This window comes from Ascaphus truei, chromosome 4 (assembly GCF_040206685.1).
Source record: "Ascaphus truei isolate aAscTru1 chromosome 4, aAscTru1.hap1, whole genome shotgun sequence".
Classification (NCBI taxonomy): domain Eukaryota; kingdom Metazoa; phylum Chordata; class Amphibia; order Anura; family Ascaphidae; genus Ascaphus; species Ascaphus truei.
This window is the reverse complement of record NC_134486.1, coordinates 293,472,323-293,493,501: the sequence shown is the minus strand read 5'-3', so window position 1 is coordinate 293,493,501 and position 21,179 is coordinate 293,472,323. Positions and strand designations below refer to the sequence as shown.

Sequence of the window (21,179 nt, the reverse complement as noted above, 5' to 3'; positions counted from 1 at the left end):
TCTGGCCACCACTGGCTGTTTGTTCATTTTCAGCAGCTACATGGGTGGGATGCTCGTCTACCAAAGGCTCAGCTAGGTCTGATTGTACATTGTGCCTGAGTGCAACATTGTGCAAAATGCAACAGGCAAGGATAATATCAGACACTTTTTGAGGCTTGTATAGAAGAGCCCCACCAGTTCTGTCCAGACACCTAAATCTGGTCTTGAGTAGGCCAAATGTCCTCTCTATAACAGATCTTGTAGATATATGGGCTGCATTGTACCTCTCCTCTGCTTCAGTTTGAGGGTTTAGCACCGGAGTCAAGAGCCACGGCCTAATTCCGTATCCTGAGTCACCTATAATGAATGGAGCACACATAAGCTGACATTAGTGATCAAATTGTACAATGCCAACATTCCTAAATAAAAATGTGTTTTGTGTTAGAACATGTAAATGTGTACTCACCCAGCAGCCAACCATGTTCAAAATGTCCCTCTTCGAACGCATGGAAGACTGAAGAGTTCCTCAGGATAGAGGAATCGTGACTGGAACCAGGGAATTTGGGTACCACATGCATTATCCTCATCGTGGCATCACATACCACCTGTACATTGAGTGAATGGTAGTGCTTACGATTGCGGTACACATGCTCACTCTGACTAGGTGCAATCAAAGCAACATGTGTGCAATCGATTGCACCCAGCACAGATGGTATCCCTGCTATATTATAAAAGCCAGTCCTGACTTCCAGCCACTCTGTTGCCTCTGTAGGAAAATGAATATAATTCCTAGCACGTCTATTGAGTGCATAGAGAAACTGGGTAAAGGCCCACGAGAATGTAGATTGCGAGACCCCGCCCACTATGCCCACAGTTGTCTGGTATGACGCGGAAGCAAGATAATGTAATGAGCACAGCATTTTAACAAGCCCAGGGACTGCACGACCTCTGGCTGTGAAAAAATCTAAATCTCCCCTTATCTCCTGATAAAGAGATAAGATTGCTGCTGAACTCAAACGATAGCGACTTACAATCTCCTCCTCACTCATCCCATCTAACAGGGTTCTCTCCCTGTACAGACGCGGACGAGGCACAACTTGTCTCCTCTGTCTTCTCCTCTGATCTCCTGTCCCTCTCCCTGTCCCTCGGCCTGTCCCTCTCCCTGTCCCTGTCGTATCCGCGTGACTGTCCCTGTCACTGTCCCTTGGTGTGTCCCTCCCTTGCCCTATATGATTCTCTTGATCATCAAGCATGTCATAGAAAAGAATGTTCCTCCGTCTCCTAAACAATCTCAACATTTTGAAATGAGTAGCTGTGAATGAGCAGGTAATGGGCGTCCTTTAAATAGGTATGTGATGATGTCAGGTGACATAGTAAAATGCAAGGTGTTACATTAACATAATAAAGTACTTGTGTGGCAAGCTGTGTGCAGTTCTTGTTATAAGTATTTGTTGTGTGTATTCTGCAGGGAATGATGATATTTGCCAATGATGTGAGGTGAAGCTTTGTACAAACATTGCTTACAAATAAATAGTTGCATGTGCAATGCATGTAAAACTTCTGAACGCAAGAGTCAGTCATGTAATGAGACAAAAAGGCTGAGATTGATGTGGGAAAAGTTTTGTGTAACATGTGTAATTAGCCATGTTATTGTGACATGTTGCCAACAATGAATAGTCGTGTGCATATGCATGCATTTCTGTAATGAGGATAGTTGCTATAGAATGAGTTTACAAGGTGTCCCAATGATGAATTACTGTACATGTGTGTATAAGTTAGGTTGAAGTGCTTGTAATGCTACGGTTACAATGTAAACATGCAATGTGATTGAGCGTCCAATAAGTGACGTCATGAAAATAGGGAGGACCCAAATGTAGATGTAAACATGAGAATTTAGATGTACATGAACGTTTAAAGATGCGTGACACATTACAAGCATTGTGTAATGTAAAGGAACATGAATATACTGTGTATGTGTGACATGTGTGACATGTGTGACATCATGTAAACAATTGTCGCTCAATTCAGTAAAATGTGTGATATGATGTGAGGTTCTCCTTTAAGAGTTGAGTATAGTATTTTCCCTTGACACATCATCACATGATGAGTAATGTGACACGCAAATGCTGAAAACATGTAAAAGTAGAATGTTATGCAAATAATACACGTCAGCTGTGACACAATGCAGGGAATGCCCCCCACACTGTAATGCAAATCCCCTTTGTATTGTGAGCAATGAAACGTAAACAGTACTATACTGTTATACGTCCCCGCTCCATTGACTCCATTGATGTACAGAAGATTTTTTTTTTCTAAGTGCCCTTCCGGCAGCCTTAGCGATCGTTCTCCCGTCCAAACTGCCAACTTTAGTTGGCGGGAGAAATCGGCCATAACATCTCAATTTCGTAGTGCCGATCAGCCCCGATAAGCTGGTTTTTTTTGTTGAATCCAGCCGATTTAAAAAAATGGCGATCAGTGGCGAAAACAGGCTTATCGGCAGCCGACTGGCCATAACAAAATAATCGGCTCCGAAACCTGGCGAAATCAAGCACTTATCGGCGCTTACTGAATCTCAAACCCAATTTTGGCTATAAAATGGTGATAATTCCCTTATCAACGCTTACTGCATGAGGCCCATAGTCAGTATATATAGCAATTTTACAACAAAATTAGGTGGGTATTAATATTTGGTTGACCAGCACCCAAAATCCATGGCAACCACACCTTCTGGAAATCTGCGCATGTATCATTGTTAAGACTAACCAATTTTTCCATGCCAGACTTTATTTTTAACTTTAGGAATTGAGGGGATAGTTGGTTGCTTCCATACTGCCGCTCGTTCGTGTCTTGCGGCTGAAGATAAGTGGCATAATAATTTATTCTCATGTCTCGTGAGAAGGTGATATGGTTTGTTTAATAGGAATAACCAGGGATCTAGGGGGAGGTCCAAGCCAAAAAACCTCTGTGACCATATCTTGATTTCCAGCCAATAAGCTGAAATGTGGACACCCCACCACATATGGAGAAATGTGGCCTGTACTCCACAACCCTTCGGACATAATGTTGGGTACTCTGGAATGAATTTAGCTAGTCTCATGGGTGTCAAGTACCACCTCATCATAACCTTATAGGCGTTTTCTCTAATCGTGATACACATTGAGGATGTAGCAACCGTCTGAAAAATATCATTCCAGTCTTCCATGTATAGTTCCTCCCCCAGATCCCTTTCCCATTGGATCATATATTTTAGTTTTTGATTCATATGAGGAGGAGGGCTAACAAAGTACCCGTACAAGTTAGATATCAGTTCAGACGTATTTCTGTCTGCTAGACAAAGTGACTCAAATCTAGTTAGCAATTTGGGAGGTCGGATTTTGTTATAGAAGGCATTTAATTGAAGGTATTGGATGAACTGATTGTTTGGGATAGCTTTTTCTTTATGGAAATATTCAAATGGTCTGGGAAATCCCTCTGAACCTACATCTTTTACTCTTGTGACACCCGCTATTTTCCAGTCGCCAAACCCATTGCTGCCCACTCCTGGACCAAATTCTGGGTTGTCATATAATGGAGTCATAAGAGAATTATGTGCTGTAAGTAGGTGTTGAATTGCAATCCCATAATTTGAGTGTGTGGGCTATAATTTGGCTGGATTGGATAATTTCGGGTCTCTTCCTCATGCGTGACCATAGAAGATTACTTAATTCAACAGGGACAACTAAGTCCGTTTCCAAAGTTACCCAGCGTCTGTGGTCTGAGTTAGAGTGCCATAGGATTAGCTGACTTGTCTGGGCTGCCTTATAAGAAGACATAAGGTATGGGAGACCCAGACCTCCTGTCTTGTTCGGTATATTTAAGATTTTCTTACCAATTTTTGGTGTTTTATTTTTCCAAATAAATTTGTTTATAATAGACTGTAGAGTCTTAAATTCCTCTAGTACCAAGGGAATGGGCAGAGTCTGGAAAAGATATAGGAGGCGGGGCAGTATGTTAATTTTTATGCTATGTATTCTGCCTATCCATGATATAGCGTGGTCGGACCATGACACAATGTCACCTCTGAGAGCTTTCAGGACCTTTGGATAATTATCCATTTAGAGGGTGTTATTGTCTTTTGTGATAAATATTCCTAGGTATTTGATCACCTTCAGTTGCCACTTAAAGTCAAAGTTTAGAGCAGGCCTGCACAACACACGGCCTGCACTCCTGCACTCATTGTGCAGCCCGCAGCGGCTTTCCCCGTCCTCCTCTCCCGGCCGCGAGCCGCTATCACCCCCTCCTCTCCCAGGTGTGAGCCGCCATCCCCCCTTCCTCTCCCGGCCACGAGCCCCCCCTCATCTCCCAGCTGTGAGTCTCCTCCTCTCCCGCCCGGGGAGCCACGATCCCCCTCTCCCGCCCGGGAGCCATGAGCCCCCTCCTCTCTCGCCCGGGAGCCTCGAGCCCGCTCTCCCCCTCCTCGAGCCTGCTCCCAGGACTGCACGAGTGTGCTAGTCCTGCCTGCTCCGTGAGATGCCATTGGGGGGAGTTGAGGTGCAAGGGGGGGAGGTGAGGTACAAGGGAGGGAGGTGAGAAGCAAGGGGTGGGGGGTGAGGTGCACGGGGGGGTGAGGTGCCATGGGGGGAGGTGAGGTGCAAGGGGGGGAGGGTAGTGAGGTGCAGGGGAGTGATGTGAGGTGCAGGGGGGGAGGTGAGATGCAAGGGGGGGAGGTGAGGTGCAGGGGGGGTGGTGAGGTGCAGGGGAGTGATGTGAGGTGCATGGGGGGGAGGTGAGGTGCAGGGGGGATGTGTAGTGGGGTGATGTGAGGTGCAGGGGGGAGGTGTAGTGGTGTGATGTGAGGTGCAGGGATGTGATGTGAGATGCAGGGGGGAGAGTGAGGTGAGGTGCAGGGGGTGAGGTGCAGGGGGTGTGAGGTGCAGGGGGTGTGAGGTGCAGGGGGTGGGATGGGTGTAGTCTGCAAGGGGGTATTGTGTGTTATGTGGAGGGGGAGTATTATGTATGGGTGAGGGGGAGAGATGCGGGTGTGAGATAGAGGGTGAGTCTCGCAAAGGTTGATGATGAGGGGTGCAGGGGGAGATATGAGGATGAGGGGTGCTGGGGGAGATATATGAAGATGATTAATGCTGGGGGAGATATGAGGATGATGAGGGGTGCTGGGGGAGATATGAGGATGATGGGGTGCTGGAGCACGTGAGGATGATGAGGGGTGCTGGGAGAGATTGATGAGGGGTGCTGGAGGAGATATGAGGATGATGATGATGATGATGAGATATGATGATGATGATGATGATGACGATGACGATGACGACAACGACGACGACGACGACGACGACGACGACGACGACGACGACGATGATGATTTTACCCGTGCGGCCCAAATCTGTTTTCCTAGGAGCAGTTCGGTCCTTCTCGCTTTACAAGTTGTGCAGGCCTGGTTTAGAGCAATCAATTTAACTTGGTCTTTAGATAAATTTATATTTAGTGCCTCAGACTTGTTACTATTAATTTTGAAACCTGGGATATCTTTAAAACAAGACTGAGTGGAGTACAGGTTAGGGAGCGAAGTTAGAGGTTTGGTTATTGTAAGGATCGCATCATCTGCATAAAGTGCTATTTTGTATATCTGTCCCTTCACCTGAACTCCTGCTATGTTGGGGTTGTTTCTTATGTTTGCAGCTAGAGGCTCCATACAGAGGGTGAATAGCAACAGAGATAAGGGAAGAAAGGTGATGTGTGATTGCGCTAATGGGAATAAAATAATGTGCCCTACTCTGAGGGTGAACCCTAATGGTAAAATAGGCAGCCTGATGATAACTGATAGTACAATCAGAATATATAGCATAAACAAAAAGAGATACTGGCGCCTAACGAGTCCAAAATGATGGAATCCTGGATATCCAGTAGAAATAGTTCCAATCCCAAGATAATCAACAGTCTCTGAATCTTTGGGTGCTCAGATATGACTTCATGCAGGGGAAGTGGAACATGAAACGAAAAAAAGAGATATTTAGTGTAACACAGCTAAACAAATTATACAGACATTGAATTGCAGACTGGCTGGCACTGGGTGACAAGACAAACAGACACAACAAGACAAACACACAAAGCAAAGATAATGATAAAAGTTAATTTAATATAACTGGATGAATAAAATGGTAGGACAAATAGCTGGTGAGCTGCTCCGGTCGGTTAAAACCTAGATAACACTCACAAGACAGCAGATAAAATATCGCAGTGAACTGATGTAGATGTAGGCTGGTTGCCACGTGTAGAGGGTCCGCAGAGTGCCCTGGATGCCGTGTATTCCCTCCGTCTCTCCTAGCTGGAAAGAACCGGAAATGACACATCCGTCGTGTCGAAACCGGTAGTGACATCACCGGATATGGCGTCAAGGCCTGGCAATCTCCAGAGAAGCCACAGGAAACGGCAATCCGCGCCTCCTTGTCCCTCGATATCTCAAACAAAGCACTCAGCGCTTGTACTGCTTGTACTGTTGATCAACAATAAATGTCCAATTCGTAATAAAATAGCCCTGCGCGTTTCATGTGTCCAAACACACTTCCTCAGGGGATATAAAGTGATGGCAGTGATGCCTGGTATATATACCCTCAACTTGGCTCCGATTGGTCTGTCAATCAAGGCAATCATGAGGGTACACCCATTAGCATATTGAATCACTGACATTTGATTCAGCTTTGCATAACATAGAACATTAGTAACCTAACACAACATTTAACATAAAAACAACAAATAAAAATAGACAATATAATGTATACCAATAGCATTTGGCAATGGACAGTTAAATACTATAAATTCCCCTACTCAAAGGAAAGGGAATAAGGAATAGACGTCTACCTAATATTACAGGAATGCTCCTAACTCAAAGTCTACATTTAACCCTTTATGGGATAATGTTTGGAGCTCATATATCCAGTATGCCTCACGCATACTGGATCTTTGTAATCTATCACCACCTCTTACACTAGCAGAAATGGTCTCAATAGCTTGACATTTAAGACCGCTAGGGTTCTTGTCATGATGTGTGAGGAAATGATGGGATACGCTTTCGAGAAAGTACCATTTATTACACAATATAATGGCATGGCACCAAAGATTAAAAAAAATAATCAATAAACATTGGCCAATTCTCTTGAGGGATGATATTCTAGCTGGAATTCTACCTATAAAACCACAAATTATATTCACTAGGGCATCAAATTTGAAATCAAGAATAGCCCCAAGCTGTCCACTTATCCATCAAAAAGAGAACAGAGCTATGATAGATAAAGGTTTTTTTAAATGTTCAAAGTGTATGGCATGCACATATAGTAATAATACAAAAGGATTTAAATCAAACGTCACAAAGAAGGAATATCCTATCAATTCACATATTAATTGTCATATGTGTTATGTCATATACTTACTCTAATGTCCTTGTGGCCTGCAATATGTGGGAAGGACCGGAAGAACGTATCAGAGGAGAGTGTATGAACAGATATACAATATAAAAAGAGGACTGATAACTCATAGCGTATCCCATCATTTCCTCACACATCATGACAAGAACCCTAGCAGTCTTAAATGTCAAGCTATTGAGACAATTTCTGCTAGTGTAAGAGGTGGTGATAGATTACAAAGATCCAGTATGCGTGAGGCATACTGGATATATGAGCTCCAAACATTATCCCCTAGAGGGTTAAATGTAGACTTTGAGTTAGGAGCATTCCTGTAATATTAGGTAGACGTTCATTGCTTATTCCCTTTCCTTTGAGTAGGGGAATTTATAGTATTTAAATGTCCATTGCCAAATGCTATTGGTATACATTATATTGTCTATTTTTATTTGTTATTTTTATGTTAAATGTTGTGTTAGGTTACTAATGTTCTATGTTATGCAAAGCTGAATTAAATGTCAGTGATTCAATATGCTAATGGGTGTACCCTCATGATTGCCTTGATTGACAGACCAATCGGAGCCAAGTTGAGGGTATATATACCAGGCATCACTGCCATCACTTTATATCCCCTGAGGAAGTGTGTTTGGACACACGAAACGCGTAGGGCTATTTTATTACGAATTGGACATTTATTGTTGATCAACAGTACAAGCAGTACAATCGCTGAGTGCTTTGTTTGAGAGATCGAGGGACAAGGAGGCGCGGATTGCCATTTCCTGTGGCTTCTCTGGAGATTGCCAGGCCTTGACGCCATATCCGGTGACGTCACTACCGGTTTCGACACGACGGAGGCGTCATTTCCGGTTCTTGCCAGCTAGGAGAGACGGAGGGAATACACGCATCCAGGACACTCTGCGGACCCTCTACACGTGGCAACCAGCCTACATCAGTTCACTGCGATATTTTATCTGCTGTCTTGTGAGTGTTATCAAGGTTTTAACCGACCGGAGCAGCTCACCAGCTATTTGTCCTACCATTTTATTCATCCAGTTATATTAAATTAACTTTTATCATTAGCTTTGCTTTGTGTTGTTTGTCTTGTAGTGTCTCTTTGTCCTGTCACCCAGTGCCAGCCAGTCTGCAATTCAATGTCTGTATAATTTGTTTAGCTGTGTTGCACTAAATATCTCTTTTTTTCGTTTCATGTTCCACTTCCCCTGCATGAAGTCATATCTAAGCGGAGATAAGGGACATCCCTGCCTGGTTCCGTTCAATATAGGAAAAGTCTCAGAAGAGAAACCTTGGGAGTATACTTTTGCCGATGGTGTATTGTACAAAGTCTCGATGGCTCTAAGGAAAGCGTCTTCCAGTCCAAATGCCTGCAGCGTCTTTGACATGTATTTCCAGTCGATTCGGTCAAACGCCTTTTCTGCATCAAGGCTCAGGACCATTGATGGTATCTTATTTTTGCCAGCTAACACCACTAATTCAATAATGTGTCTGGTATTGTCCACAGCTTTTCTTCCAGGGACAAAACCCACTTGATCCGGATGGACCAGTGACAGGAGGACTTTATTTAATTTAATAGCTTTAATAAATTCTGACTTGAATATATATTTTAACGCATGGTCATTCACTAAATGGGAGATTCAACCTTCCTGAGTAAGGGGAAGATGTAAGCTCTCACAAGCTGGGCCCTTGTTACCTTATGCATCTGTTTCATTTTTTTGTTGCTATTTTAATTTCTTTCGGTTTTTGTAATTTATATGATTCTGTTTCCCCATTATACGGCTCTGCGGAATATGTTAGCTCTTTATAAATAAACAATAAAAATATTATATACGGGCAAAAGTTCATTACCTAAAATATGAGACATAGTAGAAAAATAAACTTCAAGTACTGTACATTATCATCATCAAGATCACAGGCACAGAAAAAAGAGATGACGTATGTGAAGCAGAAAATCTGAGATTCAGTTCCAGTTGCTTGTGACCAACTATCTCCCAGCACTTCAGCCTAGCTTCCAAAATTCCTATGATAAAGAAAGCACAAACATATGTATGTTACATACAGGAAAAGTGTGCAGCCAAGGCTACAGATTGGCTTTTGAAAGTTCCTATGATCAAGATGTGCGATTGTATTGCTTAAGTTCGCTAATCAAGCAAAATGTGGAAGATTTTTGTGCAAAACATTTAGCAAAAATATAACCCCATCTGCAACTTATATCTAATTAACAACTCCCTGGTATGTCTGTCTGAGCTGAATACTTCTATCAATTTAACCCCATCTGAAACTTATATCTAATGAACAACTCCTTGGTGTGTATGTCTGAGCTGAATAGGAAAACGCCTCCCTTAATTATTTGTAAAGTGAATGTGTAAAGTTTTTAAATTAGTCTATCTTGGCTGTGCCACATGGCTGTGTAACATTTTAAGAGTCACAAATAAAGTGTCTGTGGAGTTAGAATTGGATGTGGACTATAGGAAAACCTGGACTCTGCACAACAACAACAACTCTGCAACTGTGAGAACTTGACTTTCTAAATGCTCTGATAATTTGTACTATGCCTATCCTCCAATACCTGGGAAGTCTTTGTCCCTGCATCTCATTATGCCCCCCCCCCCCTATTGCTTTTCTGTTTACTCTTTCCTCACTCCTTTGTAAAAGTTTCTGTTCTCTCCAAGTTTCCCACTCCCTTCCTATCCACATTTCTTCATCTCTCCTCCTCTCGACCTGTGCCTGTGCCCATACAAAGCACCTTTATTTCTAAACCTCTTTGCCAACAACTTCTTTACCCCTGAATAAAAAGTACCCCCACAAATCTTCTATACACAACTCATTCTTTCTGCCGGGATATATCTCCTAATCCTGGACCAAAACCATATACACACCCGCTCTCAACCACGCGTCCCTGCCACCTCATCCCTTGCTAATGGTGTTAACCTATCTGATTTAATACTGACTAACCTTAACACTCCCCTCACAAATCAAACACCCAATAGCCTGTACTCGTAGCTATTGTTCCACACCCACAGTCACCCCTACCAACCATTGTGGCCAAGCACTGACATCTACAGCACTTATTCCCTCACCAGCAATCTCTGTAAAACTCCCATCATACCACTTAGATTGTAAACTCTTTAGGACTGGGATTTCCTTTCCTATTGTCTGATTTTGCTGTGCTAGTTGTATAATATTTCCCTGTGCTGTATTCTTTTTGAAGCGCTGATTACACTTTTGGCGCTATATAAATAAAAATATACATACATACTGTACATGCATACAGACAGACAAAAATGGCAAGCTTTGCAGAAAAAGATTGTCAAAAAATGCAATACTAGCAAGTAACACTTACTTGTTTTGTTTTTTTCTTTTATTTCAACTAAAAAATGTTTATGATGATTAATAGGGTCAGTAGCACTTACGTTTTATACAGTATGTTAAAATGGTGATTGTGGTTCAGTCTACTGAGATTAACAGCTAAACAACCTTAAAATAGATAAATCAATAAGGAGTTTTAAAGGCTATTGAAAGTTATTTGAATAATTTCTGCTGGTTTCTAGTGTGATCAGGAGAAAGGAAATATGACTATATAATCTCACAAATCACATGTATTTTTCTAATACCAGGGACATAGAGCCATATTTACTAAGTGGTGTTATTGCATCAGACACCATCTTATGGTGGAAGACATCTTACAGTGCATTCATGTGAATGGACTAGAAGGTGTCTGGCATAGCACCGCTGAATATATATGGACCATAACCACTGTCAACACATAGGTGCACTTTCACTGCTTGATGCACTAAAATTAATATTTTGGCACAACACTAATTATGAAGAAAATAAATTATTTCCAAAATATTCTGACGGCAGTAGTCCTGAAATTACCTTTGTTTTGGGCTTCTCTGTTAACATGTTTTCTATAGTATTTTGATGTTTTAGGCAATCAGCAAGTATATTCCTAATTTCCTAATTGGGTAGTACATTCACAGATAGTGTAATGTGAAGATGGAAAAAAGAAAAGCAATTAAAAAGTAGACAAAAGCAACAAAAATAAAGAAGCTAAAAAAAATAGCATAGATTTTCAACTGAGCTGAAAAATTGCTTCCGCTTACCAGAGATGCATGGGAATACTATAACAAACAGTTATGAAAATTTGATGAAGGTTATAGCTTAAAATGCTGAAACAAATGGGTAATTGGCTAATAAAAAATATGATAATAAAATATTACATGAAACAAGGCTTTACTGAGAAAATTACAAGAAATTAAGCAATCCTGACACGCAAGAACAAAAATTGAATATTCAGGTCTATGCAAGACGATGCCAAGTGTGTATGTTAAGAAGTAAGATAATGTAACTGTGATAGGGTGAAGAAGATTACAAAGGTTGAATGCAGTAAGAAGAAGCCAAACATCACTGTAAACTTCCACAGGAAATTGTACAAGAACACAGATTTATTTATACAAATGTTTAACCAGGAAGTAATACAATGAGAGTTACATCTCGTTTCCAAGTATGTCCTGGGCACAGAGTTATAAAAAATACATGGTTACATTAAAGAACAGGGGTTATACAGTCAAATCACTGACAGATAGAGTTGGAAAAAAGGGTACAAGGGATAAAAGGATTGTGAGTTTTAGATTGAAATAGTGCAGCTTTAACATCACTTTAACATCACTAGACATCAGCGAATAGCAGCAAACGGCTCACACCTTTGGCTGCCCTTCGGCTGCGCCAAACGCTGTGCGCCTTTGGGTCAACGCAGATGCACAGTGGGGTGGGTGGCTGAGATGCAATGCAGCTGTGAACAAAAGCTCTTTGTGTCCTCATGGTTCATTAACATTCCAGAGTGTGGGGTTGACTTTCAACAGAGAACAAGCAAATGTTAACCCTTAGCACGCTGGTCCTTTGCAGAAATAACACAGAGTATACAGTAATCAAGCAGATGAAAAAAACATCCATGAGAAGTACAGTACAGTAGCATAGGCAATAAAATCCATTAAGAATGGAAAGGTCACCGTGGAAGATAGAATTACAATTGAAATTTTGAAAATAGTAGAGGAAATCCTTGCAGAACTCTTTACATGTTGCAGAACAGGAAAATTGCAGAACAGTGGAGCAATGCCATAGTTATCCTGATCCATTAGATAGGAGACAAAGAAGACCTCAAGAACTATAGACCAGTCAGGTTACTTCAAAACACTTACAAGATTTTCACTATAAGAAACTACCTTATTGACTACAACAGAAAACAACCACAATGACACGTCGCTCACCATAAACAACACAGAACACTATCTGGTGCAAGGGGAAAAAAAGGATTACAAACATATACAAACAAATGATCCTAAGAGATCAAAAAGAACCCCTAGTAATTGCACTCAAGATAAGTCACACTAAGATGTGTGGCCATCATAAAGGCTTAAATAGCCAAACCCACCAATTAGTATCGACCGCTATTTGGTCACACAAGAGTACAAAAAATAATAAAGATTTAATAAACCAAATAAAACACGACGAAACACTTAAAATAGTGAAAATAAAATCCCCATGCGCTGGGTGGGGGAAGTGATATAATGAATCAATATCCAGCTGAAGCAGGTGATGACCGGACTTGCACAACTATTGTAAGGGGTTATGCCTAGTATATGTATAGTCAGGGAGAACATATCATTAATGTAGACACACCCAGAACACATATAGCCTGTATGTAGAAAGTAGGCTACTGATATGAACACATTTATAGTCTGTCCGTGTCCATATCTAGCTGCTATATACAATACATGTAGTTGTATACTGGCTGTGAGTTCCAAATAAAACAGCATACAGCCTGTCAGCATCCACATCTAATCTCTTTGTGGTGCATTGGCTGTTAGATAAAGGCAAACATATGACCTGGCTGCGTCTGTAGTGTTAGTCTCCCGCCTTGTACATTGAATAGGCGCCCGGAGTCAAAATCTGTCTGCTTCTCCTGCCTCCCTCCTCATGCGCGTGACCGTCAACGTAATGACGTCACCTAACCCCGACGTACATTTCGCGCGTCACTGCGCGCTTTCTCAAAGGGGAGTTTGTCCCTGAAGAAGCTCCTTTGCTGGAGGGAAACGCGCGTTGGACGCGCAATGTTGTCAGTCTCCTACTTGGAGCTGTTTTAATGTAGTGTCTGCAGTCTCCTGGTCCTAACTGTGTAGACCCTAGTAGTTAGTTATTTATTCATTTATTTATTCATTTATTGCACTCCATGTGAGGCGGTTTCACAGTTCATTAATGTGAATTCACCCCAGTACTGCTGTGTTTGGCATTTTCATGATGCAGTGAATTTACCATCATTATCAATGTATGTGCCAGCTCTATCACTTAAGCACTCTCATTCTAACACACTATTAATCTTTTATTGAAGTGCGTAGTGATGTTAAATTTAGCAGGAAAGCTGGATATTTAATCCGTCGGCCACTCACTTGTGAATATTTATATACTTTTTACCATCTGGTCTCACCGTTGCTCAAGAGGGGTTAATACCCTGACCCATAGCATCCTCCGTCCTCTATACACTACCGACACACTTTATTGAAGTGTGGTCGGTACCGCAAGCCGGGAAATCTCCCGGCTTGCTAGTGGCCGCCCCTCGGCGTGCCACGCGTCATAGACGCGCGGTCACGCGTCATCGGGAGCGTGCGCCCCCTGCACGCGTGTCCAGGGGCTCCCCGAGGGAGCCCTGGTGTCCCGCGATCGTGGGACAGCGGCAGGGGGTTCCGGGGGACCCGGCGGACCCGGCAGCGGTAGGGAGAGCGCCCCGATCGGAGGGCGCTCTTCCGCTGCTTCGGCGCGCGCCCGTCACACTCGGGCGCGCGCCAGGCTACTGCTGCGGCACAGAACGGGCAAATGCTCGAATAAACTGTGCCGCAGCAGTATCCCACCAACATTAAGTGGTCAACTGGGATAGCATGACTCTATAATTGAGGAAACGGATGCCTGATAGCGTTGATTTAATACATTTTTAAATTCACATTACACATTACTTTGGTAATATATGTTTTAAGTAAATTTATTAAAAGTTAATTTTTACACTTTGTTGGTGTGCATTTAAGTGAATTCTTTTAGGGGGCACATCCAATTTGTGTTTCTCCTTCTTCCTTTTCTGATTCACTTTTCAGTTCACAGTTTGCACCCACCATTTGATTACCTATTTATGTACCCAATTACTTTATTCAATTAGTATGGCCCTGTGATCACTCCCTATCCCTTTTGTTGTTTCCTTGTTTAAAACATTGAATTGGGAAGAGAAAGGAATCAAAATCAACAGTGAATCTTTAATAATCCTACGGTTTGCAGACGTAATTGTAATTTTTGCCACAAGTCTAGAAGACCTCCAGCAATAAATCAGACGACTCACCAAAGCAAGTTAGATGGTGGGCCTCCGTATGAATCTCAGCAAGACTAACGTGATAGGTCAACTCTATCTGCAAAGATCAAAATAAATGGAGAATTGCTAGAAGAAATTCAAAACTATGTGTAACCCGGTCCCCCCGTTTCCCCTCCATTACCTCCGCTGTTGCGGGAGATGTTGTGGAAGGTGCAGGGGGCGACGGGCGACGCCATGGTTGGTTGCACTCGCACTCTGGGAGGTTTGCGCATGCGCAGAGCGCAGTCGGTGGCCACTACAAGTCGCTCATGTGCAGAACGCCATGCGCACGCGGCCCCAATTTACTGAAGGCTCTGCGGGGACAACAAGCCCCATAGTGCTTAGGGGCTGTGTACCACCTGATGCCAGGGAACCAATGAGACGGCTGTTTCCCCTGGAAGGGGAAGAGATAGATATTCGCACGCTGGGAGTGCAGAGGTCAGTTGGGATCCGGACAGAGATGGTGCAGGTAGGGTCCAGGGAGCAGTGCTTCCCTGAGCCCCAGTAGATATTGTGAACATTGCATACTGTAGGGAAAGGCCTAAGATTGGGACACTTCCACAGTAGTAAGAGTGAGAGATATGCTGCAGGACAAACCAAGACTCCTTTATAGAGACTATTTATAGGGGTACCATCCAGCTGGATGCCCCTCCAGAGGCATCAGCCTAAGGATCCACCCCGGGAAGGAGCAGCAGATTGTGGCACGGATCCACGCTGCTGATCCATGGAGTCGTGGTCTGGACTGAGACCAGGAAGGTATTGTTAAGTGCACCAACGGGCCCCAACACAGGGAAGCGCGCTATCCCACAAACACTCTTTGGGGGAGGGATAGCTGGTGGACCCTCAGTGGTTAAGTGCCCAGGCACTCCAGAACTTTGAGGTTTACAGTCGGGAGTTGTTAATGTGGGGAGATACATTGCGGGGCTGTGTTATGTGGATGGTATATATTCTGTGCATAGTAAATACTGTTATCATATATCTGTGTGTAATTACTGTGTGTATTGGTTCCGGTGAGGGGCTCCTCCCAACACGTTGGGATCCCTCGCCGGTGGAGGCGCTGCACCTAGACGATAAGCATATCCCATGCTTCCAGTGGCGTAGGCTCAGGCCACATATTATCCGAACAGGTCAAAGCAGAGGTAGTTTCAGTACCCAGGGGGTACAAGGGCTACATATGTCTACAGTGAATAAAAATAAAAGAAAATAGTGCACTACTAAAATTAATTCACACAAGTGAAAAGGAGCACTCAAAAATACGGAATGCCCTCACATGTAAGTGTAATACGGTGAGTATACAGATAAATACAACCTCAACCCATACAAGATACGGAGCATCTGCAACTGTCAAGGGGGGTGCTCAGCACCCCTACCCACTGGAAAAAAAGAGAAAAAAACACAGTGCACAACGCTCATCGTGAAGAGTGAATAAATATACAGTACCGACACACTTTATTCGAGTGTGGTCGGTACCGCAAGCCGGGAAATCTCCCGGCTTGCTAGTGGCCGCCCCTCGGCGTGCCGCGCGTCATAGACGCGCGGTCACGCGTCTTCGGGAGCGTTCACCCCCTGCACGCGCGTCCAGTGGCTCCCCGAGGGAGCCCTGGTGTCCCGCGATCGCGGGACAGCGGCAGGGGGTTCCGGGGGACCCGGCGGACCCGGCAGCGGTAGGGAGAGCGCCCCGATCGGAGGGCGCTCTTCCGCTGCTTCGGCGCGCGCCCGTCACTCTCGGGCGCGCGCCAGGCTACTGCTGCGGCAGAGAACGGGCAAATGCTCGAATAAACTCTGCCGCAGCAGTATATATTATTATTGATTCAAGGTTCTGCGTACATCAAATATAAAGCCAACATGCATGTCATGTATCATAGGTTACCACACACTGGAAACACAGATCAGGTAGTTGATATCAGGATCACTTTTCCTCAGTGGCAGGATGGTTAAGTCCTCACAATCATGAAATAAGTCTCTCATAACACAGCACGTGGTCCTCCGTGTACAGTATGTAAAGATAGAGCCCAGCTGTTACATTGCGTTACATTACGTATAAACTTATGTAGATCTTTATACAACTGAAAACCATCAGGTCCACTTGACCTAGAGAAGGTAAGACCTTTATTTTTATATTGACTCACACTTATTTCATTTTTCTCTCAGAATTCTTTCTGCAGGTTTGTGGAACTGCTATGAGGACAAGCTTTGCCCCTAGTTTCGCAAACCTGTATATGGGAGAATGGGAAGCACAGAGAATTTTGACTAATAACCCATTTAAGGATAATATTATTATCTGGCGCCGTTATATAGATGACATTCTCTGTGTCTGGGAGGGAGATGTGTCAACCATCAGTGAGTTCATTCTTTATTTGAATGATAATGAAAAAAATTTTCACATCGATTTCAGATACCAAAACAGTTGATTTTCTAGATTTGAGATTGACAGCTTCTGATGATGGTAAGGTCTCCACTAAAGTCTTCTTTAAAGAAGTGGACTCTAATATCCTGCTATTGGCCTCTAGCAATCACAGGAGATCTTGGATCAATAACATCCCTAGAGGCCAATTTATAAGAATTTAAAGGAATTGTAGCAGAAAAAAGGATTTTGAGGAGCAGGCCCAACAATTGCTACAGAGGTTCATTGAGAGGGGCTATCCATTAGACAATCTAAACAGAGATCTGGATAAGGTGCGAAATATGGATAGGCAGTTAATGCTCATTCCCAGAACTAGAGAAAAAATTGAAGGTCTTGACTGTAAAATTGAGAAACCATTTGTCACGACCTTCAATTCTGTGAATGGCAAGATGGAGGAAATTTTAAAAAAAACATTGGAGGATATTATGCAATGATCCTGTCGTAGGTGACCATATTGCTGAGACCCACAAATGTATATATAGGAGAGCAAGAAACCTGAAAAATGTACTCGCACCGAGTGATGTTGGGAATTATTTGGACTGTTTAAATAATAAAACATGGTTAAAAAACAAACCTATTGGTAACTTCACTTGTGGTAAATGCTCAATATGTAAATATCTTCACGTTGAAAGAAAGACTTTTAAGTCACGTGCTACCGGTGAGAACTTCACTGTCAACGATTTTATTAACTGTTAGTCAACCCATTTGGTGTATCTGATTTGACAGAGTCCCTGACTCAGTAAGCTGGAATGGAGAATATGTGTACTTTCCAGCACTAAACCAGTTAACCCAGAGTTGGAGAACTGCATACACCTGCAACCTAATTAAGCAGGAGGCCTGAGAGACTGCAGGTTTAAAAAGCAGGAAGTGGCTCACACAATGTGAGCTTGTTTTGCCCCAGGAGGGTGGAGAGACTTCTCCCGGCTGAGACCAGCTGGGACCACAAACCAGGATAAAGATAAAGATTGCTGCGAGCTGGACACAGCCTGCTCCCCAGAACCGGCGTTCCTGTTTGCTATTGGAGCTACAATACAGATAAGACATTATTGTTATACTTTATTGTTATACTTTGTGGAGCACATGTTTTGGGCATAACCAGATTAGCTGGCTGCCTTGTTAGTAAGGGCTCAAGAAGTTGAGTTAGTTTCCCTAACGGGAATAGGTTTTATTTTCTATAATTTGGTTTCTTAAAGGGACGGTGCACCCGTAATTTATTTGGATGTGGCTAATAAACCACTACAGTTTAAAGTTTCCCATCGTGTCTAGCGTCTTACTGACCCCTCCGCGAGGCCGTCCTGCCACAGGTGGTGGCAGCGGTGGTATGCTACGCCTCTGGGGGTCAGAAGATGAAGATTTGTTGAGACACTGAACTCAAGCAGAAAACCAAAAAAATGATTTTTGCTGAAGCATGGAATTTACAGCTAGCAAGTGCTGAGTGTAAAGTTTGCCCCGTCGGGTATGAAAGGATTGCTGTGTAAAGATAATGCCTTTTGCTGAAGCGAGTGAATTTGCAGCTACTGTAGCAAGTGCTGGGAGTAAAGTTTGCCCTGTCTGGTATAAAAGAAAGTGAAAATGGATTTTTGCAAAGAAGTTACCCTAAGAAGAACCCAGAAGGTTCAAATACTGTAAACAAGTACAACTTACGTGTATTGTGCAAAGTCTGCCCCGTCGGGTGTGAAAAAAAAATGGGGTTTTAAAATGGCCGCCGTCAAGTGTCCGGTTTGCAATTTACGTAATCATACAAAACATTGTCCCTTCAGGCCATATGATGACGATGATGACAACTTGTGCGTGGCCACAGGAAGAGAGCCGTACCCGCAGATGAAAGCTGCAAAAGTGACCAGCTTCCAGAGCACAGGACCCCATAACCTTGGAGTCAGCGACCAGGAATTCAGAGTCGTCCCGGCTAGAAGGAAACCAGGTGACTTTCTAAAGGATTCAGTATGCTGGGCCTGTCATGAACCAGGTCACACGGGAGAGGTGTGTCCCCAAATTCTCAAATATAAACAGTGGCAACAGGAGCAACATGATGAATATTGTCTCCCACAGCTGCAAAAGCTGGAGAAACAGAGAGGCAACTCCATTCCCATGAGTCAGAATACCAAGAAGAAAGACGCCTGGAAAAAAAAAAGCAGCAGCGATCCTAGCGACAAAAACTGCAGAGCTTCAAAGGATGGAGGCGCTGATGCGAACCAGATCAAGCACCGGGAAGAGTTGCAGATGCAGATGGCTGAGTGCGAGATACAGCGCGCCAAGAGGGAGGAGGTGTCCGTCAGGTGGCCTGCCTGACATTGCACCATGAAACCGAGATGGCTGATATCCAAAAGCGGCTGGAGCACACGGTCAATGATGGGGCCCGGCTACAGCTGCAGCTGGACAAGGTCCGGGAGGAGCACCAGCAGCTGCAGATCCCGAATAAAGAAAGAGAGACAGATTTAAGCTTTGCTCTGAGTCTGCTAGGAGATGTAGAATCGTGACTCAACTCTAAAGAAGCTGAACTAGCAGCTGCACTGGGTAAAAGAAGAAAGGAAGAAGGACAGCTTCGAGACCTGAGGAACGACCTGGAGTCTGAGTGTGCTGGCCGCAAGATGGCGGAGAAACAAAAGTGTGACCTAGGCAAGGAGCTCGAGGCTGTGAAGATTGAGCGGGACGCTACGTTGGACTCTGCTGCTGCCCAGCAGGAGGTTTCTCAGATGAAGCGGGAGGAAAAGCTTACAACCCCAAGACAGACGTTTGGGTCACTGAAGCAGTTCAAAGAAAAGGTGGCGGTAGCGATAAAGGAAGGGAGGCGCTCCAGGAAGCATGACCGCGATACCGCTGAAGTACTACAGTCTAATTTCCACAAGGCACGGAATGCGAAGGACAAATTGCGATGCACTAGCACAGTAAGAATCCAGTCATACTACAGTGCCCAGGGGACCCAAAGTGGATTCCTTGCCATGAGGGCAGTTACTGTGAAGAGATAGTCGCGAATGAGATGGAACTGTGCCCGTGATTGTAAGAGGATAAAGACCACACAGATTGTCCAGCGACTCTCCCAACAGAGTAAGTTAAAGTGTCAAGTGTCACGGTAGCTAGTGATAGGTTATAATATACACCAAAATATCTGGGTTGAATTGAACACGACTTAGATATAATAAATATAGTTTATTCCTTAAAGAAGGGGAACACACAAGATGGTACAAATAACAGACAAAATATAGCACTTACTTAGGGGTTGGACAATGAAGCAATCAGGTACAAGATTGGCAATTCATTCAGCAATACAGGATACAGATGAAGACATCACGAAGACAATGGGTATAGGGTTTACACTGGTTTATATGGGATTCCAGTCCATACCCTGGCATTGAGTGCAAGACATTGGATGGCAATTATCTGCACCCAATCCCTCCTTGCCACCTCACTTTGAGAGGCAAAGTAATACCTGTCCACTGGGTTGGCATTATTCTAATCAGGGGCTTATTTCCCTAGCCCCCCTCCCACAAGACTGGCGTCGCCCAGTCTGCTTGGGACAGGAAAACTTTTGTCCCAAGGTGTGAAATACAACACTTATCCCAAGCACCCACGTCCTGCTCTGCTTTGTTCTAGCATACACAAGCAGGGTGGGGGGGGCTTTGATCAGGGGGCTTATTGTAGACCACTTGTCTCCCCCCTGAGCATTAACATACCATATGGGCTCTAGCCTTCCCAGGCTTTTACCCTGGACCCAAAACATAGTACATTTTCACAATCATATTTATATTAAAATAATCCATTCTGTGGGACTTAGCGGGCTGAAATCTGCCAGATCCTCATGCCGGAGGACCCTTGCCATAGTGGCCAAATATCAGCCCTCCACGACCCCCAGAACCGGAGATACCGAAACACAGTTTTAATAGCACATTTTCCAAAGAGGCTTTATTCTGCCATGCAAGTCAATGGCAGAAACCCAAACTTTGCAATTACACTGACTCCGTTCTGTTGCCCCGAGAGGGTCGGTATTTGCTATGCAATC

General features: G+C 43.7%; 1 protein-coding gene across 1 annotated transcript in view; it reads left to right on the top strand.

The window, feature by feature from the left end:
• LOC142492388 (uncharacterized) overlaps window positions 1–21,179 on the top strand; it is a 110,502-nt gene that overhangs the window by 67,942 nt on the left and 21,381 nt on the right. Inside the window, exons 5-6 of the mRNA XM_075595031.1 lie at window positions 16,930–16,993; window positions 18,943–19,103. Of these exons, the coding sequence (XP_075451146.1) occupies window positions 16,930–16,993; window positions 18,943–19,103 (225 nt within the window). The remainder of the gene's footprint in view (window positions 1–16,929; window positions 16,994–18,942; window positions 19,104–21,179) is intronic.